Source organism: Pleurodeles waltl, chromosome 2_2 (genome assembly GCF_031143425.1).
Source record: "Pleurodeles waltl isolate 20211129_DDA chromosome 2_2, aPleWal1.hap1.20221129, whole genome shotgun sequence".
Taxonomy (NCBI): Eukaryota; Metazoa; Chordata; class Amphibia; order Caudata; family Salamandridae; genus Pleurodeles; species Pleurodeles waltl.
The window spans coordinates 1,178,814,564-1,178,838,529 of record NC_090439.1 but is presented as its reverse complement, the minus strand read 5'-3'; the positions used below and the strand labels follow the sequence as shown (position 1 = coordinate 1,178,838,529).

At 46.7% G+C, this 23,966-nt stretch overlaps 1 protein-coding gene across 2 annotated transcripts in view; it reads right to left on the bottom strand.

The window, feature by feature from the left end:
* Positions 1 to 23,966, bottom strand: part of LOC138283049 (killer cell lectin-like receptor subfamily G member 2) — a 121,040-nt gene that overhangs the window by 25,940 nt on the left and 71,134 nt on the right. For both annotated transcript variants that reach the window (XR_011201040.1, XM_069221189.1), the window contains exon 2: positions 11,193 to 11,279. Coding sequence is in view for 1 of the 2 variants with exons in the window: in XM_069221189.1 (XP_069077290.1) it covers positions 11,193 to 11,279 (87 nt within the window). In the remaining variant the exon portion in view is untranslated. The remainder of the gene's footprint in view (positions 1 to 11,192; positions 11,280 to 23,966) is intronic.

Below are 23,966 nucleotides of genomic sequence, written 5' to 3'. Positions count from 1 at the left end.
ACAGCCTGGCTTCTAGACACTGACTACATTTCACTAATAAGGGATAACTGGACCTAGCATAAGGTGTACGTATCTTTGGTACCCACTGCAAACCAGCCCAGCCTCCTACTTTCGTGGTGCAGAGGTGAGCTAAGTACTTGCAATTGCCTTGTCACTCTGTTACTGGTGCTTTCCACAGGACAGTGTACTCCATACCTAGAGCTATACAAAAGTATACCTAGGCATTTCACTTGCTTTCTAAAAGTCTAAAAGTTAGATAAAGTAGGTATTTCTCTTTCCTTTCACTTTACTCTAACTTTCTATCAATATGTCTTCCCCTGAGGCCACCCCTATGGTCATAAATACCTCTTACGAGAACCTAGCCTTTGAAGTTTTGAGGGGGTTTGCTCAGAGAGATGCCTAGAGGTAGGGAAGAACCCTAACAAGGAATTCCTTTTAAATCTCCTTCTCCAGGGTGACCAGGGGCAGTCTGGTAACCAGGAGGAGGAGAGAGAGGGGGATTCTAACCCATTAGAATCAGGGGAGCAGCCTGAGGATTTACGGGAGGGTCCTTCACAAAATCTCCCCCCTAGCAAACCATCTAGTGTAGCTGGCAGTGGGAGGAGTTCACACACAGGTAGAGCTCCCTTCACACCTAGAGGCCAGGTTACTAGGGTTACAAAAGCTAGGGAACGATCTGCCTCTGCTCATTCCCATGTCACTTCAGTCTCTGAGGTGTCCCACACATCCAATCCTGAGGATAACTCCCTAGACAGGGAACTCAGAAAGCGGTGATTGGAGGAGGCTAGACTGAGGCTGCAAAAGTTGGCCCTAGATAGGGAAGCCTTAGCTGTGGAAAGGGAAAGGCAGGGGTTCGGTTTAGTTCCCCATGGTGGCAGCAGCAACAGTAGTTTCAGAAGTTATGGGGTCAGAGAGGACACTATTGATTCAATAACTCACACAAAATTGTTCCCCCATGCAAGGTGGGAGATGATATCCAAAAGTGGTTTGCTGCACTTGACAGGGCCTGCAAAGTTCAAAGGGTCCCTCATAGGCAGTGGGCTGCTATTGATTGGTTGTCCTTCTCTGATAAAGGGAGGGACAGACTCCTCACTGTTAGGGAGGAGAACTCAGAAAATGTTGGCATTCTGAAAAATACACTCATTGATGGCTGTGGGCTCAGCACAGAGCAATACAGGATTAAGTTCAGGGAAATCAATAAAGAATCTTCACAATATTGGGTTGGCTTTGTGGACTGTTCTTCTGTCAATGTTTTAGAAGGTTGGTTGTGAGAAGGTAGCCTCTTTCTAGCCTTGTTACCCCCACTTTTGGCCTGTTTGTGAGTGTATGTCAGGGTGTTTGTCACTGTTTTCACTGTCTCACTGGGATCCTGATAGCCAGGCCTCAGTGCTCATAGTGAAAACACTATGTTTTCAGTATGGTTGTTATGTGTCACTGGGATCCTGCTGGTCAGGACCCCAGTGCTCATAGGTTTGTGGCCTATATGTATGTGTCACTGGGACCCTGTCACACAGGGCCCCAGTGCTCATAGGTGTGCATGTATATGTTCCCTGTGTGGTGCCTAACTGTCTCACTGAGGCTCTGCTAACCAGAACCTCAGTGGTTATGCTCTCTCATTACATTTAAATTGTCACTAACAGGCTAGTGACCAATTTTACCAATTCACATTGGCTTACTGGAACACCCTTATCATTCCCTAGTATATGGTACTAAGGTACCCAGGGTATTGGGGTTCCAGGAGATCCCTATGGGCTGCAGCATTTCTTTTGCCACCCATAGGGAGCTCTGACAATTCTTACACAGGCCTGCCACTGCAGCCTGAGTGAAATAACGTCCACGTTATTTCACAGCCATTTTACACTGCACTTAAGTAACTTATAAGTCACCTATATGTCTAACCTTTACCTGGTAAAGGTTAGGTGCAAAGTTACTTAGTGTGAGGGCACCCTGGCACTAGCCAAGGTGCCCCCACATTGTTCAGAGCCAATTCACTGAACTTTGTGAGTGCGGGGACACCATTACACGCGTGCACTACATATAGGTCACTACCTATATGGAGCTTCACCATGGTAACTCCGAATATGGCCATGTAACATGTCTATGATCATGGAATTGCCCCCTCTATGCCATCCTGGCATTGTTGGTACAATTCCATGATCCCAGTGGTCTGTAGCACAGACCCTGGTACTGCCAGACTGCCCTTCCTGGGGTTTCTCTGCAGCTGCTGCTGCTGCCAACCCCTCAGACAGGCAGCTGCCCTCCTGGGGTCCAGCCAGGCCTGGCCCAGGATGGCAGAACAAAGAACTTCCTCTGAGAGAGGGTGTGACACCCTCTCCCTTTGGAAAATGGTGTGAAGGCAGGGGAGGAGTAGCCTCCCCCAGCCTCTGGAAATGCTTTTGTTGGGCACAGATGTGCCCAATTCTGCATAAGCCAGTCTACACCGGTTCAGGGACCCCTTAGCCCCTGCTCTGGCGCGAAACTGGACAAAGGAAAGGGGAGTGACCACTCCCCTGACCTGCACCTTCCCTGGGAGGTGTCCAGAGCTCCTCCAGTGTGCTCCAGACCTCTGCCATCTTGGAAACAGAGGTGCTGCTGGCACACTGGACTGCTCTGAGTGGCCAGTGCCACCAGGTGACGTCAGAGACTCCTGCTGATAGGCTCCTTCAGGTGTTAGTAGCCTTTCCTCTCTCCTAGGTAGCCAACCCCTCTTTTCTGGCTATTTAGGGTCTCTGTCTCTGGGGAAACTTTAGATAACGAATGCATGAGCTCAGCCGAGTTCCTCTGCATCTCCCTCTTCACCTTCTGATAAGGAATCGACCGCTGACCGCGCTGGAAGCCTGCAAACCTGCAACATAGTAGCAAAGACGACTACTGCAACTCTGTAACGCTGATCCTGCCGCCTTCTCGACTGTTTTCCTGCTTGTGCATGCTGTGGGGGTAGCCTGCCTCCTCTCTGCACCAGAAGCTCCGAAGAAATCTCCCGTGGGTTGACGGAATCTTCCCCCTGCAACCGCAGGCACCAAAAAGCTGCATTACCGGTCCCTTGGGTCTCCTCTCAGCACGACGAGCGAGGTCCCTCGAATCCAGCGACACTGTCCAAGTGACCCCCACAGTCCAGTGACTCTTCAGCCCAAGTTTGGTGGAGGTAAGTCCTTGCCTCACCTCGCTGGGCTGCATTGCTGGGAACCGCGACTTTGCAAGCTACTCCGGCCCCTGTGCACTTCCGGCGGAAATCCTTCGTGCACAGCCAAGCCTGGGTCCACGGCACTCTAACCTGCATTGCACGACTTTCTAAGTCGGTCTCCGGCGACGTGGGACTCCTTTGTGCAACTTCGGCGAGCACCGTTTCACGCATCCTCGTAGTGCCTGTTTCTGGCACTTCTCCGGGTGCTACCTGCTTCAATGAGGACTCTTTGTCTTGCTCGACGTCCCCTCTCTCTGCAGGTCCAATTTGCGACCTTCTGGTCCCTCCTGGGCCCCAGCAGCGTCCAAAAATGCCAAACGCACGATTTGCGTGTAGCAAGGCTTGTTGGCGTCCATTCGGCGGGAAAACACTTCTGCACGACTCTCCAAGGCGTGGGGGATCCATCCTCCAAAGGGGAAGTCTCTAGCCCTTTTCGTTCTTGCAGAAACCTCAGCTTCTTCTGTCCAGTCGAAGCTTCTTTGCACCCGCAGCTGGCATTTCCTGGGCATCTGCCCATCTCCGACTTGCTTGTGACTTTTGGACTTGGTCTCCTTGTTCCACAGGTACCCCAGATTGGAACATATACATGCACACCTATGAGCAGTGGGGCCCTGTGTGACAGGGTCCCAGTGACACATACATATAGGCCACAAACCTATGAGCACTGGGGTCCTGACCAGCAGGATCCCAGTGACACATAACAACCATACTGAAAACATGGTGTTTTCACTATGAGCACTGAGGCCTGGCTATCAGGATCCCAGTGAGACAGTGAAAACAGTGACAAACACCCTGACATACACTCACAAACAGGCCAAAAGTGGGGGTAACAAGGCTAGAAAGAGGCTACCTTCTCACAAGGACCCATGCATCCGTGCTGGGTATTCCTGAGGAAATGAAAAAGCAAAGAAGAGAAGGAGCCCTGAAGCCTCAGGATCCTCCTCGCCCCACAGGTAAAAAGGGTATCAAAGTATCCCTTCCCCACCCTACCACTAGGGATACTATTCCTGTGATGTGAGATACCTCTCCTAGGGTGGAACCAGTACCAAGGAAATCCACAGCTAAACTCCCAGAGGTAAAAGTCAATCTCTGTGAAAACACTAAAACACTGTATTGGTAAATTTGAAGCAACCCTCCGGCCTTCCCAGAGAAACTTTAGTGCAGCAGCCCAGAACTACGTGGATGTGGTGTTTCCATATATTGATGGAGTAACTCTAATGCAATGTTTAACTATAATTGGTGTTTGTGTATTGGACTAAGCTGTAAATGAATTGTGCCCTGAACAACTATGGTCTAACGAAAACACGATGACAGACGTATGTTAGCCATACGATTTATGTATATGAATAATAAATCTAAGAATCATAAGAAATGACATGCTACTATTGATGTGACTTGTCTCAGCCCTCGTGGTATAAATCCTGGAGGACACCATGGTGCTAGGATTGACCTAGAAGTTTTTTTTTTTAAACTGTGATTGAGTTGAAAGGCTGGGTTGTGTATGGGAAAGTGTATGAGTCATTGGACATGACATTCTTGGATGGCATCACCAAGGGTGTTTGTGTATCATTCTGAAACCCTAATGTTCATGACACGTTTTGTGGTTGGAGGGTGTTCAGAATGTTACATTTGAGAAAAGCTTTCCAATTTATCAGCCTCCTTTTCTGAAGTTGTTCAAGAGGGGAAAGGAGAGAAAAAAAGGTTTAAGCATGTCATCAGTGTGAAAGAAGGTTTTGAGCCAGTTAAACATAAACCGAGGTCTGTTCCATTGAGGGTACGGGGTGAACTGTCAGGACCTTTGCTGATGTTATGCACAGGGGGGTCTAATAGAGTCCACTCAATCGTCTTTGTGCCTTTTGTCTATCGTAGTTGTGAGGAAAAAGAACAAAGTTTCCAGAAAGTGCTTTGACTTATACAATCTCAATAAAGCTATTTGTGCGAATGAGCATCCTTTGCCCAAAATTAATGACATGGGCACCAAATTGGGTGAAGCAAAATGTTTTTCCAAGCTGGATTTGCACTTCACTTATCACCAGGGAGTACTCACAGAAACCTCTCGCTATTTGACTGCTTGCTCTACCCCGGGTAGTGTATTTCAATTTCGCAGAATGCCATTTGTCCTTGTATCAGCTGCAGCTGTTTTCCAGTGATTGATGGTGCAAGTTTTACATCATATAAGTGGGTGTTAGCATTTCAAGATGATGTTTTGATTCTTGGGAAGAAGGAGCAAGAGCATTTGGAGAGATTAAGTGAAGTTCTGAATAATTTCAAAGTTAGAGGCATTAGACTCAGGAAGGATAAGTGTGTTTTTGTAGTCAATGTTATTGGGTTTGTTGTTCATGTGATTCCTGTGGAGAGGGATTAAACCGAGACCTGGCCTCTTGGAAGCAACGGAGAAGGTATCTGTTCCCACATATCATTTACAATTGTCAGCATTCAGGGAATGTGTGAATTTTACTCTAAGTTCATTGAGAATTTTGCAGCTGTTGCTTAGTCCAAGTACAGGTTACATTGAAATGTCCAGTTTGTGAGCAACAAGGAGCAGCAACTTGCTTTTGCTTTCATCAAATCCTTTTCGCCCCATTTCTGAGCCCCCTACATTCCTGGGAGTCTCTGTCACTGTTGATGCCAGTAATGTGGGGGGTTTGGGAGTGCTCTGTCACAGGAGAGAGATACCCATGACTAAACAATTGCTTTTGCATCTAGCACCTTGAAACTGCATGAACACCAGTATTCTGTAATTGCAAAAGAAATGCTGGCCTGTACATGGGCTGCTGAAAAGGTTAGACCATATATCTGGGAACAGAATTCTTTCTGCAGATGCATCATAAGCCTTCAGTGCAAATTCTGAACAGTAGCAATGTTAGTTCAACTAAGGCTACTGAGAGATTGGTGCGATTAAGTTAGAAACTTTTGGAAAATCATTTTCAAATTGAACATCTGCCTGGAGGTGGAAACAAGAAAGCAGACAATTGTTATCGCCTTCCTAGTAATTAATATTCTTTGTGTTCCATGAGTTAGATGAAAAAGAATACTGAAAAAGACATTTTTGCCTGTACATGGGATGCTGAAAAGGTTGGACCATTTATTTGGGAACAGAATTCCTTCTGCAGATGCATCATAAGCCTTCAGTGCCAATTCTAAACAGAAGCAGTGTTGGTTCAACTAGGATTACTGTGAGATTGGTGTGATTAAGTGAGAAACTTTTGGAAAATAATTTTCAAGTAGAACATTTACCTGGAGGTATAAACAAGAAGGTAGACCGTTTTTCTGCCTTCCTAGTAATGCACATTCTTTGTGTTCCATGAGTTAAATTATGAGTAGATTGAATGGCTTGTTGCAGGTGCGTCCTGGATGTCAAATAGGCATATAAGTGAGAGTGAGTGGAAAAATGAGTTGTCCAAAGTTTGGGAACCTACCAAGGTCATACAGTAGGTGTTGAACAGTAGGCCACGTGAAAGTGTGCTGTCCATTCACTTTCAAACTCACAGTAAAGTTTAGAGTGAGATTTCTTTGCACAAGATTGTGTTATTTTGCAACGCAAAGCTAATTTCACCTCACAAGGTCAGGAGTAGATTGGTACACTTATCTCGTGAAGGGCATTGGGGGAAATCTGCTAGCAAGTGGAGGTTGAGAGACAAGTTTTGGGGGACTGCTATGGATAGAAATGCTGGGTGTTAGATTGAAAGATAAACAGTGTATGGAGCTAATGATAAGGGTTTGCACACATGGTGGCGGAAGTGGGGCGCTAAGGGGTGCAAGGAAAGTAGACCTGCACTAGGTGTTATGTTATGTTATGAAAATGTATAGAGCGCATAGCTACCCGAAGGCCTCCCAGCGCTATACCAAATCTTCAAAAACACAACCTTGGGGACAGACAGCTAAAACAACCAGGTTTTCAATAGCCTCCAAAATGAAAGTTTGTGGCTGGTTTGTCGTAGATTCAGTGGTAGTGAATTCCACAATCTGGCTCCAAGGTAAGATATCAATCTTCCTCCCCATTTAGCTTTTTTAATTGGGGGAGAGGCTGCAAGGGCCGTGGAGGATGATCTAAGATATCTTGTGGGTTTGTAGAAGGAGGTTAGGGTTCTCAGAAGTGGCGGTCCTTTGTCAGACAGGGCTTTACGGATGTAACAAAGATTTTAATTTTATCCGTTGCTCTATGGGGAGCCAGTGCGGAGTGCAGCTCCACTTTTCTTAAACTTGCCCCAAGGTGTTTACATTTCAAATGGTTTACTTCATCTTGCATTCCCTAAAAATAATTGCTTGTTTTTAAAGATCTTGGGCCAGATTTTTTAAAAAGTGGTGCCACACTACATGTAGTGCGACTCTTCTTGTGGCCCCTTCCCCCCCCACCACCACCATGTGAGTGCATTAGCATGAAATATGACGCTGATGTGGCGCAAGGAGGCGCCAGGGGCTCTTAAAGATGCCCCGTTGTCTTTCTATAGTTTCTTTAATGAAACATGTGACTCTTGCGTATTTTAACCTGGGTGGCCTCCAGGGTTTAAGTAAACTCAAGCCGCAGGTGGGTGTTTGTGACAGCGCATGAATGAAAGATCTGAAGCTGAGACTGAGGACAGTGCAAGTTTCTCACATTTTCTGTCAGTTAGCAATACAGGTGTGAAAGGTATGTGCACATCCAGTCCTTTGCACCTATTGCGGAGAGTACAGAGCAATGGTCACATATGTGGCAGTTGTAATTGTGGAAAAGTGTGAGATATGCAGAAAGAAGAATTCAGAAAGACGTGGGGAGATAAAGGTAGTAAGTCTACCAGAGTAAACTGTAAAAACTTTGCACTTGTATAGCGCACTACTCACCCGTTAGGGTCTCAAGGTGCTGTACACATACCGCTGTGGAACCCCTCCTGGCTTTTCCCTGTGAGGCACTCACTCCTGGACAGCCCCAGGGTGAAGCCAGGCATCCAAGCACTGTGAAGATTAAGCAAGCTATTGCCCAGAGTTACAGAGTGGGACCCATTAATTATATTAGGCACTGAGGTGAGAATTATCTGGTCCAAGGGAATTGAGCCCAAGACCTGCTAAGGTGGGAATTGAACCCTGGTCCCAGGCCAGATCTACTGCATCAGGGTTTGGTGCTCTAACCATTGTGCCACACAGTGATAAACCACAAAGGTTGTAAGTCTAACACAGTGATGGACCCTGGAGAAAGTGGTGTTCAGGGCAGAATGGGAGTGCTCGCGACACTTTCAAAGCTACATCTCTTCGACAGAACTTATTAATGTTTAACTAACAGGCTTGTATTTTCAGAATTGGAACATTTTCAATACCAAATATTCATAACAAAATCTTTCTTGTTATTCATTTAGCTGATACAGCTAATAAGCACTGGCAAAGCCAATAGGCCTGGCTTGTTTTAAGTATGTGTGTTGGTTGCTGAGTGAGATGCCTGGAAGCAGTAACAGAAAACTCACAGCCATGCACCCAAGCACTGGTCCAGTGGCACACTGAGTGGAGCACAGGAGTGTAGTTTACATGTTTTAAGGCACACCATTAATAACTTGGGCCTCACCTCCTGGATAGGATTCCTGGTTATGCTTCCTTGTCCTCCCTCCTTTTAGAGACCACACCCCATCATTTCAATCCCACTTACAACACTGCCCGGAGGACCACTGGACCAACGTGGCTCTGCTTAATCGATTTAAGTCTGCCCTTCCCTACAGACAGACACACACCCTGCACAGAGGTGTTTATGCTGGTATAGGGTCCTCCTCTAACATAAAGCACTCATTGGACTGGGCTTTGGGGAGTGTGGACTATAAACATATCTAGAGACCTCCCTTCTGCGATGACATCAGTAGTGAACGTGCCCTCAATCTGAAGTGATGAACGCCATGAAAAAGAAGGCACAGTTTAAATGTATTAAAATAATAATAATAATAGTACACAATAATAGTAGCCAGTAATCAAGGTAAATAAAGATCTGTCATTCCAGAGCTATGACAGGTAGACATGTGGATAACCTGCACCTGGAGACAGGCCGCCCTCACTGCATCACAGGGTGGGCACAAAGTGGTGGGACAGTGCCACATGGGGAGACGGTGGGGGTGGGCACCCCTTACAGACAGTGCACACACAGGGGCTGTCTTTCCTAATGAGAGGCTCTAGCCTCTGCTAAAGGAGGGAGAAAAAGGTGAGAGTGCCACACTCCAAGCACACCTCACCTGACACCAGGTACACATAGGAGCTTGTACCTCACCTGATACCTGAGGAGGGAGGGACTGCTGCTGAAGGAGGGGAAGAAATGAGATATGCCTGAGGCACCCAAAACCTCACATACACCCCCTGGCTCTACATACATGTGTGACAGCACCTGGCACTAGCTACAGATACATATGTGACAGCACCTAACACTGGTTCTACAAACTTGTGTGACAGCACCTGGCACTGGCTCCAGATACATATGTGACAGCACCTAACACTGGCTAAACATACACGTGCAACAGCACCTGACACCATCTCTAACTGTGTGTGTGTGACAGCACTTGCACCTCTCACACTGGCATTGCATGTGTGTCTTTGTCTGTATGACAGCACCTACATCTCTCACACTGATTATACATGTGTGAGAGAGAGAGAGACCCTCAGGCATTGGTTTTACACATGTGTGTGTGTGTGTGATAGCACCTGACACCTCTGGCACTGGCTCTTCTTCTTTGTGAGTGACTGCATCTTACACCTCTGACACTGACCCTACACTTGCATGCATACGTGCCTGTGTGACAGCACATGACACCTTTGGCACTGACTGTGTGTGTGTGTGTGTGTGTGTGTGTGCGTGTGAGACTGTGCCTGAAACCTCTCACACTGGCTGTTTCTGTGTGAGACAACACCTGACACTTCTAGCACTGGTCTGTTGTGTGTGTGTGACACATCTGACACCTTTGGCACCGGCTCTACATGTGTGGGTGTGTGACCACACCTGCACCTCTGACATTGATTTTACGTATGTGGCTTATTGCACCGGATTGACACTGGCCATATATGTGTATGACAGCACTTGACACCTCCAGCACTGTCTCTACGTGTGTGTGTGTGTGACAGCACATGACGTCTTTTGCACTGACTCTACTTGTGTGTGTGTGTGACAGCACCTGACACCACTCGCACTGCCTCTACATGTGTGTGTGACAGCACCTGACATCTACAGCCCTGGCTTTACATGTGTGTGACGACACCAGCCCCATCTGGCACTAGCTCTAGGTGTGTCTAGGTGTGTGTACATGTGACAGCACTAGCCACATCTCACACTGGTTCTAGGAGTGGGTGTACATTTGACAGCACTAGACACCTTTGACACTGGTTTTAGGCATGGGTGCATGTGACAGCAACATATACTTCTGGTACTGGTTCTAGGTGTGTGTACATGTGACAGCAACATATACTTCTGGTACTGGTTCTAGGTGTGTGTACATGAGACAGCACCATACACCTCTGGCACTGGTTCTAGGAGTGTGTACATGTGACAGCACTAGACAACTTTGACACCAGTTTTAGGTGTGTTTACATGTGACAGCAACATACACTTCTGGCACTGGTTCTAGGTGTGTGTACATGTGACAGCACAAGCCACATCTCGCACTGGTTCTAGGAGTATGTGTACATTTCACAGCACTAGACACCTCTGGCACTGGTTCAGGTATGTGTACATGTGACAGCACTAGACACCTCTGGCACTAGTTCTAGGTGTGTGTACAAGTGACAGCACCATACACCTCTGGCACTGTTTCTCAACATGTGTTTGCATGTGACAGCACTAGACACCTCTGGCACTGGTTCTAGGTGTGTGTACTTGTGACAGCACCTGACACATCTGGTTCTGACTTTAAGAGGAACCTTTGACCTCAGGCACTGGCTCTACATGTGTGTGACATCCCCAGACTCCTCTGCACTGGCTCTACATGTGTGTGACAGCACTCAAGACCTCTGTCACTGGCTCTAAGAGCAATTCCTGACCTCATGCACTTTATCAGAGTAGGAGACTTACCAGTCAATGCAGCCAAGATCACCACCAGCAGGAGTAAAAGTGCACAGAGAGCACAGAGCACGAGCAGCACTCGGGAGGATAACGTCACTGTAAGAGACGAGACAGAACAAGGGGTCAGAGGAGTGACTGCTCACAAGGTGCAGGGAGAGGTACTGTACAGGATGGGGAGGGGGGATCTGTATAGGTGGGGCAGATAGGGGGGTCAGCTGGGGATCTCTTACTAGCAGGGCCTGGGAAGAATCCATCCTAAGAAACTGACCTATATAATGTCTGACATCATATGTGAACTCAGAAACCTGTAGACTTCTAGATGCCCAGAAGATGGGCTTTCAGTAGCATACGGAATAGGACTCTACAGGATAGGGCAGGGTCCAGATTTAGAGTTTTTATCCCTTACTCAGAGAGACTGGGAGGGAGTCATCCTGGAACCTCTAAGAACTGACGTCACAGGTGGACTCAACTCTGGGGCTTCTTGGCACTAGGGAGAAGGATACTGACATAGGGTTTTCTGCCTGAAGCATGTTGGGGGCTTTACCATTGTAGGAATCACTAAAGGTTCATAAGAAATTAGCACCTTTTCTGCTGAAGAGGCCATAAAATGAACTCTTTTAAAAACACATTTTCACTGAATTTAAAAGCCAGGCTCCAAATTAGATGTAGTTTCTCCTCATAAAATGACCCCTCAATAGTAACACACATGCTGGTATGACATTAATGCAGACTTGTCAGCAGGTGCTCACTTCTGTTCCTCAGGTTCAGTACTTAATTTGTGCACAACAACGTGCCGGTGCCCAAAACTCTCCTATGAAACACACGGCTGCTGCAATTAAATGGATGAACGCGGAATACTGAGGCAGCATAATCCTGAAGCCATCTCGGGCCTCTTTAATCCATTCACAGCCACTCCCTGCCTCTTCGGATCACTCCTGCAGCTTTCTGCTCTCTCCCTTTCAACACTTTTTTGTTTTTCTCTTCCTCCGCCGGTCCCATATGTGTCTTTTGCTCGCAGCAAATGTCTGATGCAGACAACTAAGCCCCGGCCCTCCAAAATAAGTACCAGGGCTCTGCACCGGAAACAACAAGCACAAATTAAGCACTGCTCAGGTTGATGATCAGATAAAAGTAAGTAAATCCATTTTTTTTTTACTGGTTTTGTCTCATGCTTCATTCTGTTTTGAGGTCACTAAGGTAAGTACACTGTTGTTAGCCAAAGCTAAAGGTAGATTCCACATTCACAAAGTTTTAGTGCTGCTGATTTACCACAGACACAGCTCTGACAATCAGTGGAACACTTTACAGAGACCTAGTCCTACCCTAGGAAACATGCAGAAGGGGAACAGCTGTGTAGAGGCATTGTCCTTACCAATGTGCGTGCCTCTCTCTTGCAAGCACTGACAAAGTCAATACTGCAGTCAACAACCATTGACAACACCATTACTGGCAGCCAACAAGCATTGGCAAAGTCAATCTGTTCCAGTGAAAAAGTATTGGCAAAACCCATACTGGCAGCCAACAAGCATTGACCAAGGGAACCTCTGCAAAGCTTATGAGGGGCTGGTTGTTCTCCTCTTCCTCCCTCTTTTTGCTCCCCCGCCTCTCCAATCTTCATTCTTAATTGTCCCCTTTAATCCACCCCCCACCTAGAGGCTGCTGCCCCCTATAGAACCCATCCCCCCCTCATGTGCCTTCTGCACCATCAGCGTGCGGCCATCTTTATACAGATTTGACACCATACCATGATGGCCGCCTGTGAGTGTGCACAGACACTGACTAACTGGGCACATTTCTATGTGTTTTGCTGATGCTTTACTTTAAAACATTAAAAAAAATACAATCAGGGATCCTTACACATCTGTCACAACTGTCTTCTAGTTCCTTATTGTTAAAGCAATACTTGATTAAGATAGCCAGTAGGTATGCAAGAACACCCCTGAAAACTGCCTTACTCTAGCTAGAGCTTGTGTCACACATGATGTAGTGCACTGGCAATGTGTCATCTAAAGATGCCCTTCAAGGATGTGGTGTTAGGTGTGAGGAGTATGAGCAGTGTGTGGGATGATGATGATTTTGGTCAATTCCTGTGCATCATACACACAATAAACAAAGATTTGGGGATTATGGTTAAAAACTATTTGCTGGCTGTTACACAGGCAGGATTCAGGCCCGGTTTTCAAATTGAATCCTAATAGGAGGTTATGGTTATTTTTGAAAATTTGGAGATTTAGCTTGTGTGTAGTTCTCTTTACACCATCATTTCCAAAGTTTATTTTGACCAGGTACTTGGTGATTTGATTAAATAGTTGCAAGCAGGGCTGGTTTGGAAACTTAAAGCTGTTATTAGTGCACATGTGCAGATGTGCTAATACAGGCTAAAACCAGCTCTGAAAAATCAAAAGAAAGCAAGCAACTCTTTCAAGTTGCTGCCACGGTCATGTAACTTGCACCATCACTCCTGGAGGCTGTACCTGTCCTCAGTGTGACAAAACCAGCCTCCTGGGTCTCCGGCCTCTCAGGGGATTACCCGCTTGCCCCACTGGCCAGTCCGGCCATGGATGCAAGCAACAGACATTAGAAAAGTTTCACTTGATTGCAATGAAATAGAACATTGGCCCTCATTATAACCCTGCTATAGTGGCGTTCTTACCGCCAACAGGCTGGCGGTAATAGCCTCCACATTTTGACCGTGGCGTTGCCGGTATACCGCCATGGCGGTCCCGGCAGCCGTAATCCGCCAGGGCAGTGCTGCCCTGGAGATTTCGACTCCCTTGGCAGTAAGGGGACTCGGGTGCCTCTGGGGGCCCCTGCACGTGGCATGGGCAGTGCAGGGGCCCCAGGCATAGACCCATCGCGCATTGCTACTGCACCTGCTGCACATCAGCATTGCCGCTGGCTCAATTACGAGCCGGCTGCAATGGCCGAGCGGAAAAGTCGAAATAGGAGGACAGACATCCCGCCAGCAATGTCGGTATTCTGGCGCCCGCAGCCTCGGCGGGCTTCTGGGAAGACCGCAGAGGTTGTAATGAGGGCCAATGTATTTTGTCAAAGGAGTTCTGCTTGGTAGAAGGTGCTTGTAGCTAGAAATGCCGATGTGCTTTGGTGGAAGGATCTGTGAAGATTGGAATCATTTTAAATTGATGTGTACGAGAGCAAGTTCTTCCTAAATCCAGGGAAGATTTATGTCAACACATTGTTAAAACTTTTCCCAAAGTATTGCCTAATTAGATTGTCTGGGTTCCAACAAAAATGCTATTCCAGTAAAACATAACCTTAGAGGTGTTTCCAATAGGAGAAGGAAATAATTACAAGACGTTCTAGAAGATAAGATCAATAAAACATTACTGAAGAGGGGTAGGCTGCAGAATGTCCATCTCCAATCACTGTAACAAAGTAAAAAAGATGGTAAGCTCTCCTTCTGTGTTGATCTTGGGGCATCGACCAATAATATTGTAATCAAAACCTATTCTCTGTCCAACATAAATGAGCTAATCTCCATGAATTGTAATTAATTCCAGCATTTATTACTCCATTTATTTTACACTCCATATATGTCAATTTCGCAGACACCAATATATCATCTCTTGGTGCAGTTACACTTTTGCATACATGTTTTCCATGCCAATATTTTGTTTTTCATGTAGAATGAAGAAGATCACTTGGAGGTGATCAGAGAAACATTTACTTGCATTGGCAAAGCAAATAGGCCACACCTATGAGAGAGCTATTGGCTTTGGCAATGACTTGTAGCCATGATTCATAACAGTGTGGTGGCTATTCGGCATGGCTAAAAGTTAGTAGTGTAGACTGGGGCAGATTGGGGTAGGCTGGAATAGGGTAGATTGGGGTAGAGTGGAATGGGGTAGATTGGAGTGGAGTGGGGTAGATGTGGGTAGAGTGGAATGGGGTAGATTGGGGTACAATGGTTATATTGTAGTAGGGTAGATTGGGTTAGTGTGAGGTAGCCTGGAGTGGGATAGATTGTAGTGGAGATGGAGTGTAGTGGACTGGATCAGATTAAAGTTTAGTAGATTGGAGTTAAACAAGGTAGATTGAAAAGGAGTGAGGTGGATTGAGGTACATTGGAATGGAGTATATAGGATTGGGTAGATTGGAGTGGGGTAGGTTAGTAGGATAGATTGGAGAGGGGTAGATTGAACTGGAGTAGATAGGGGTGGATTGCGGTAGACTGGGGTGGAAGTGGATAGACTGGAGTGAAGTGGAGTAGGTTGGAGTGGGGTATATTGGAGTAGATTGTGTAAAGTGGGTAGATGGGGAAGAGTGGAGTGGGATGGGTTGGGGTAGATTGGAGTGAAGTGTGATAGATTTTAGTGGAGTGGTGTAGATTGGAGTGGATTGGAATGGGGTAGATTAGGGTGAAGTGGAGTGGGGTAACTTGGGTTTATTAGAGTAGGCTAAATTTGAATGGAGTGGGGTAGAGTGGAATGGTTGGAGTGGAGTGGAGTAGATTGGAGCACAGTTGAGTATATTGCAGTAGGGTAAAGTGGAGCGGGGTAGTGTGGTGTGGGAGAGATTGGAAAGTGGTGAAACAGATTGAAGTGGGGCGGGGTAGATTAGAGAAGAGTGAGATAGAGTGGGGTAGACCGAGTGGAGTAGATTTTAGTGGTGTAGATGGTAGTGGAGTAGATTAGGGTTGACTGGAGTGGGGAGATTGGAGTAGGGTAGATTGGGGTGGGATAGGTTGGAGTGGGTCGGATTGAGTTGGGTTGGATTGGACTGGAGTGGGGTAGATTTGAGTGCAGTGTGGTAGCTTGTAGTAAAGTGGAGTGGGGTAGATTGGGTTTGAATGGATTGAAATGTGGTAGAGTGGGGCAGGGCAGGGTAGATTTGGTGGACTGGAGGAGGGCAGATTAGGGTGGAGTGGATGGATACGGGTAGGATAGATTGGGGTAGGTTGTGGTAGACTGGAGTGGATAGATTGTGGAAGCTTGGAGGGGTTAGATTGGGTGGTGTTGATTGGAGTGAATGGAGTGGGGTAGATTAGAGTGGAGTAGATTAAAGCAGATTGAGGCATATTGGAGTGGGGTAGATTGGAGCAAGGAAGATTGGGATGAAGTGGGGCAGAATGGAGAGGGGTGGGGTGGAGTAGGGTGGAGTGGATTAAATTGTAGTGAAGTCACATAGATTTGAGTGGAGTGTCGTAGATTGGAGGTGGTTGATTGGACTGGGGATGTGGAGTGAATTGGGGTGGAGTGGAGTGGGGTGTGGCAGATTTTGAGTAGAATGAGGTGGGGTAGATTGAAATGAAGTGATGTAGATTGAGTAGACTGGAGTGGGCTCGATTGGATTGAAGTGGAGCGTAGATTGGATTGAAACAGAGTGGGGTAGATTGGAGTGGGGTGTGGTAGATTTTGAGTAGACTCGGGTAGTTTGCTGTAGATTGGAGATGGGTAAATTGTGGTAGATTTGAGTGGGGGAGATTTTGGTAGATTGGTGTGAGGTATATTTGGGTAGAGTGGAGTGAAAATTGGAGTGGGGTAGACTGAAGTGTAGATTATGGTAGACTGAAGTAGATTGGAATGCAGTGGGTTAGATTGTAGTGGAGTGGAGATTGGAGGGGTGTAAATTGGAATGCAGTGAGGTAAATTAGACTGGGGTAGATTTCTGTTGATTGGGGTATACTGGGTGATGTGGGCTACATTGGAGTGGACTCAGGCGGATTGGAGTGGAGTTAGATATAGATTTGGGTGGAGTGGGTTGGCTGGGGTAGATTGGAATGGGTAGATTGGGGTAGAGTGGAGTGGGGTACATTGGAGTAGAGTAGGGTAGATTGGAGTGGCGTGTGGTGGGGTGATTGGGTTAGACTGAGCAGAGTGAGGTAGCTTGCAAAGGAGTTATTTGGGATAAATTAGAAATGAGTAAATTGGAGTGGAGAGGGGTAGACTGTAGTGGAATGGGATAGAATATGGCGGGATAGATTGGGGTATATTGCAGTGGATTGGGGTAGATTGTAGTGGAGTGGAATGGGGTAGAATGAATCATATTGGAATGGATTATGGTAGAGTGGAGTGGGATAGACTGGTGTTGAGGGGAGTGTGGTAGATTGGGGTAGAGTAAAATATGGTTGTTTGGGGTAGATTTGATTGAAGTGGGGTAGATTGGAGTCGAGTGAGGTAGATTGTGTGAGGTGGAGCGGTGTGGTTTGAGGTAGATTGGAGTGGGGCTGACTGGGTTGGGGTGTAATTGGGTGGGGTAGATTATAGTGGGATGGATGAGGTAGATTAGGTTTGATTGGACTGGAGGAGAGTGGGTTAGATTGGAATGGAGTGGGGTAGGCTGAGGTAAATTGAGTGGGGTAGAGTGAGTTGCGTGGGGTAGACTGGAGTGGAGTGGGGTAGATTACAGTGGAGTAGATTGGTGGAGTGGGGTAGATTGTAGACGAGTGTGGCAGATTGTAGTGAAGTAGAGTGAAGTGTATTGGAGTAGACTGCAGTGGAGTGGGGCAAGTGGTGTGGAGTGGAGAGGCATAGAGTGGGCAGATATGGAGTAGAGAGGTGTGTTGTGTCATGGAGTGAGTGGAGTAGAGCAGAGTGGCATGTCATTGAGTGGAGGGGTGTAGAGTGGAGTGGCATGTCATAGAGTGGGGTGTCAGAGTGGAGTGGCATAGAGTGGAAGGGCATAGAGTATTGTAGAGTGGGGTGGTCTAAAGTGAAGTGACGTAGTTTGGAGTATGCATGGAGTGGTAGCGTGCTGTCATTACAGATAACACAATTTCAGTTGAAATGACCATTACATTTGCATCAACATACAATTTTACTGCACACAAAAGATAATGGGCGGAAATGTCATCACCCGGTGCATTGATTAATTTTGATCGCATTCAAATATTTGTTTTCACCACACTTTAGAATTACAAAATAAAATGTGCCTCATTTTTACTTTAATAATACTGATCTAGTGTAAAACAAGAACAGTTCATTTATGCTGTGTGCCATAAGGATTAACTTACTATACCGTCTCCTCTCACATGGGTACTCAGCAGGATTGCCACATAAATCCTCTCACTTTAAAGCCAGAGAAGGAAAAATAAACACTAAGCTCCCTCGAAGACAGAGGCTGACATTTAAATGCACAGCAAATGTGGAAAAATAAGAACATGATTGAAATGCCTGTTTACAGAAAGCGACTACTCAGAATGATACAGTAAACAAGGAATGCTCACGGGAGGGACAAACTCAACCTGGAAGGTTTAAAACAAATAAAGTCAGCAAATAGAAAGCAAGCAACTGGGAGTTACATACCGCAAATTCAGTAGTAGGCAATTGGTGAAATGCATTCCCAGGGAATCTTCCTTGATGCCCCCAAGAAGTCAAAGCAAACCAGACAGCTGACCTGACCGGTAGGCTTTGACATAAAATGGTTTGGTTCTGAGTGCCGATAAATGTGTTTTGTTTAAAAATTTATGCCAGAGGTTATGAGATTTCTTGAAAAAAATAGCACATCATCACAGCGTTGTACAATCCCCAATGTAATGACAAGTGGAACAGTTTAACTGATAAATGAAGATGAAATTATGTCTAAGCAAATGCCAAGGTTTAGTGAAAACCATCAGGAACAGGCTTTGGGATTATCAGATAACACCTTGCGCTATAAGTGGAAAATCTCAGTTTGTGCCACTCAAGGTCACAACATCAGTGTCACAAGTTTGTACTTAGTGGCTCAAGAAGACATTGGATGGCATAAATGTTTGTCAACCAATGACAAAGCCATGCTTATATTAAAGTCTTCACAGGAACATCTAAAGTCCAAAGGACGCTATGGTGACACCAGAAAAACAAAAACAGCTCTCTTAAGGTCAATGATTAGTTAACAATACTAACATCTGGAATGAAAATGAAAGGAAAAGTAATTTTTTGTGTAAGAAATTGGGATGCTAGCAGAGAGAGGAGAGGAGTAAGTATCCACATCAAGTAATATTCACAATCCTGTCAGGGTGAACCACTAGAGTCCCTAAATAAACCTAAGTTCAACCCCCTGGTAGCTATGGCGCAGAGCAGACCCAATTAACTAAGAGGCAACGTGTAACGTTTTTATGCTGCACCAAAATAGTAATAAAGCCGAAATGCAAAACAGTAGGAATCCCAAACTAAATTTGAAAAATAATCAACTTGACACCAAAATGACAAAATCTAAGAAGGGCAAATTTAGATAAGAATATTTCTATGTTTTAGTAGAAATAATGCCAAAAAGCAGATAGTAGCGATGATAGTAAATGGTTGCATCAGACTAGCACCTAGGTGCAATCTGACATTGACTGCAATGGAGCATGGGTCAGATATGCTAATCAAGTTACTCATGGTAAAAAGATTTTACCTTCTAACTTTAGTCTTTTAGATCCTAATCCACCGCAGGAGCACCCAACAAGGGAGGCACTTAAAGACTCACAGGGTGTCAGGCAGAGGTCAAGTGCTGGACCCATTCAGGTCTAGTTGACACTAGTTGCTGGACAGTTGCAGTAAAGCCCTCTTGTAGCTTGTTGTATCCTTGTAGATTGAACAAGACACCAGCCCTGTGACCCTTGTAGTCCATGTCTGGGTACAAGAGGGAGCCGGTCCAGCCCTTCCGGGCTCATCTCAGATCATGGACAGCAAACTCAGTCCTCTTCCATTCGTCCTCAGGTTCAGCAGTGTTCTGAAGTGAGCACCTAGAGGCACCACATTTAAGCCTGGCAGGAGCTAGTGGGTTTGAGTGGCTCCTGCAGTGGTGGCTTCTTATCAAGGGCTTTAGGCACAGCCCTTCCTCCTGTGAGGCCCCTTCCCACAACTGCACATTATTTAACTAAATATTATTCATAAGAACACAACTTTTAATACTGATAATATTTATTAGCACACAAATGCCTGAAGGCCTCTTGGCACTGACATGTATCAGATATAAAGCACCCAAAAATGTAAGCAGGAAACAAAAAAAGTCAGGACTTGAGCAATTTTTTAAACGAGTAAGACACTGTTTGTTCTTAAGCTCCCAAGGGAATTTATTTCACAAGTTACATGTGGAATAAACAAAACTCCTACCATCCCAGGGTGCTTTATTACATCTTTATATAGAGACTATTTTCAATACAACTGAACTCAGAGTTCTCCTTGGCATATCCCAGGTGAACTTTTCCCTCAGATATTCAGGGCCTATCCTGTGAAGTGAATTATGTGCTGTACAGATGGACTTAAAAGGCCACTCATTACTTTACTGGGAGCTAGTAAAGCTCCACTAAGGCCTGAGGGACTGACTAATATTGTCATATTTTTTTGAGGAGCTGGAATTTACTTAGAGAATGCTGTTGAATGCCTTGTTAACAAACATCACAATAGTCCAGCCTAGACAATGCACATGAACACTGCCCGTGCATGGGTCAGCCCTCTTGGCCTCATCTCCAGTTTCCTGGTTATGGGACGAGAGGCTGAGGGGACTGAGCGATGTTCTGGCTACTGAAGTTAGTTTAAAAAAGGCACCGTGTAGGTGGATGCCAGAGATGGGCACATGAGGGGCACGGGTCAGCTATGATCCACTTATACAGGCACAGTCCATTGTATGTAACAGACACATGTGGTCATTACGACAATGGTGGTAAATACTGCTTATCGCCGCAGTGATGACCGCCAACATAACGCTGCGGTGGCGAATATCCGTTCTCCGTATAATGACACATACACACCAATTGGACAGAATACTGCCACATAAACACTGACCTTTGGGCTGGCGGATTTGTGTAAGTGTTGGTACCAACACCCATACCATTACGCCAACAAAACAATGACCACCACATCATGACCCATCAATCACCATGGCGGACATTCAATTGCGCTAAACCATTGGCGGTACACACCGGCGCTCAGAATGGACACCCAAATATTAAACTACACAACATTGGCAAATACCAAAAACACACACCAGACACTAATACACACACCACACCCACCCACCCATAGCACTATAAAGCACACACCCACATTACCCACAACCCTTTTCGAACACCAATTATTGGCACAAGACTGACACCAAGACCAACGAGACAACTATAAACACATACACCACATGCACCCATACACCCGTCACACACCCCACATCACACACCCCACCACATTACTCAACACCCTCTCACCAACACACACCACACAACACCCATGTCCCCATTAAAGCACCCCCGTATCACTGATGAGGAGTTGTGGTCATGGTAGAACGACCTACGAGGGAAAGGTGTGTTCCGTGGCAGCGAGGCACCAGCTCGCCATCCATAGGACTGGCGGTTGACCCCCACCTCCTCCCCACAGCTCAGGGCATGGGAGGAGCAAGTCTTGGCAATCCTGCATCCTGAGGGAGTCACTGGAGTAGCCAGAGGACTGGACACTGGTGAGTCAAGATTTATTACTTATCATCCCCCATACCTGCATGACATCTCACCCCCTTACCCTCAATCCCATCACTCCAGTGCATCCCACACACTGCACCTACACATCTGACTAACCCTAATGCCAGGACCTGCATGCTATCCCAATGCATGGACAGCCATCCCAGCCCTGCATGTATACCCATCATAAAAACATGCACAGCACAGGGGAACTAACAATCACACAATAATTCCCAAACACAAACAAAGGTGGCAGGGCAACAGCAACAATAGATGGGAAGCTAACAATGTACAATATGTCACAGACATGAAGCATAATATATCACTTGCATCCCCACAGGTGCCCCAGCCAATGTCAGCGGAGAGGAGGTGCCACAACTATCAAGGCCGCCATCAGAAGATGCAGTGATCCCAGTAACTCTGGACTTCAGGATCTGGGTGAACTACCTGGCCCATCAGAGACCAATGGTAAGTCGGCCACCCCAGCCCACTCACAGTCCACCACAGAGCCTCCCCCATCAGTATCCAACACCACAGGACCCAACCAGCGTCCCCACACCTCTGTCCCCAGGACACGTAAATCAGCAGTGTGCCCACCTGTACAGGGGCCCAGTCCACACCTCGCCCCCAAGACAATCAGGGACCCGGGGTCAGTGGCAGTGGGTACACCGTTCAGGGGTCAGAGGCCCAGGGGAACAGGGACACTGGGAGGACTGCTGTGCGCCAGGTGGAAGACAGGCCCAGGGAACCGACTCTCTAGGAGGCACTCACCAATATCCTGGGGGCCTACCAACTATCCCAGGACAAGATGGCCCAGATCCTTACCAACATGCAGGAGAACAAGTGGCTGCAGGAAGAACACCATCAGGAGATCAGGAAGGACTTCCAGGCCCTCAACACTACCATGATCTGCATAGCAGAGGTGCTGGCAGACATGGCCAACATCATGAGGGAATTGACAGCACACCAGTGGGCCCCTACCACTAGCCAGTCTATTGAACAGCCCTTCACTTCTGCTGCAGCTAGTGGGCAGGAGGCCCTGCCACAGGACCCACAGGCCACCAGCACACCTCCCCCTGCAGAAGGTGAACTACCCCACAAACATTCTCTGCGACCCAGACAGAAGCCAGAGACACTTGCCAAGACCAAGACCACCGCCAGGAAATGAGACTCTCCTGATTGTCCCCCTTGTGTCCCACCCTGTCCCCTTGTCCATTTTGAACTGCATTTGCTCCCCTTCCTATGGTCCCTTGGACACTGGACTTGTGCTACAAACAGACTGGAACAATACCCTGGACTTACCTCTACCATCACCCCATTTCATTACACTTTTTCGTCAATTATTTGCAGTACAATAAACACCTTTGAACACAACTTGAGTGGCAGTGTTTTATGTGCTGAAATTGTGCATATATGGGAACATTTACATCTAGTGCAAATGATCTGAACACTGTGATAGCTTACAATTAATGACCTGTAGCTGTATTTAGTAATCACATCAGGACACTGTTGTCATATCACCAACTTCTGAAAAATGACAAGCCATAGGTGACAGTAAGTTGAGATGCAAAGGAACTGAATGCCATCCTGCTACAGTCACACAGATCAAATCAATAGACAGAGAAATGGTCAGTTACACTGTCTCTCACCTGTGTGCCATTGGAAGTATTGACGTATAACTGATGTTCTGCTGTCCACATCCTCATCCTCTGCCTCCTCGTCCTCACTGTCCTCAGGGTCCACTGCTGCCACAGGGGCATCTCCAGTCTCCTCCTCCTGCAGAAAAGGCACATGCCGTCTGAAGGCCAGGTTGTGAACGATGCAGCATGCCACTACTATCTGGCAGACCTACCCAGGTGAGTAGCACAGGGATCCACCTATCAGATGGAAGCCTTCAGGAGGCCGAAGGACCTTCTGATTATTTTCCTGGTTCACCCATGTGCAACAGTATAACAGTTCTCAGCCCCTCTCCTGGCATTCCTCACAGGGGTCAGGAGCCACAATAGGTTTGGGTAGCCAGAGTCACCTGCAAGTATTGAGTGACAAACATTGACCTTGGACAATGGTATGCGGTTAACTCCTGAAGGCACACACTGACATACATTGGGTGGGGACTCAGGCTCACCTATTAGCCACACCCTGTGCCTCTGTAGTCATGCAATCACATTTGGGATGTTGCTATTCCTCATAACAAAGGCGTAATGCACCGACCCAGGATACTTGGCAGTGAAGTGGGAGATGTACTAGTCCGCCAGGCACACCATTTGCACATTCATTGAGTGAAAACTCTTCCGATTCCTCAACACCTGTCCATTCTGGTGGGGGGGTAGAAACACAATATGTGTACAGTCAATCGCCCCAATAATATTGGGTATATGTCCCATTGCATAGAATCCGGCCTTCACAGTGGGCAA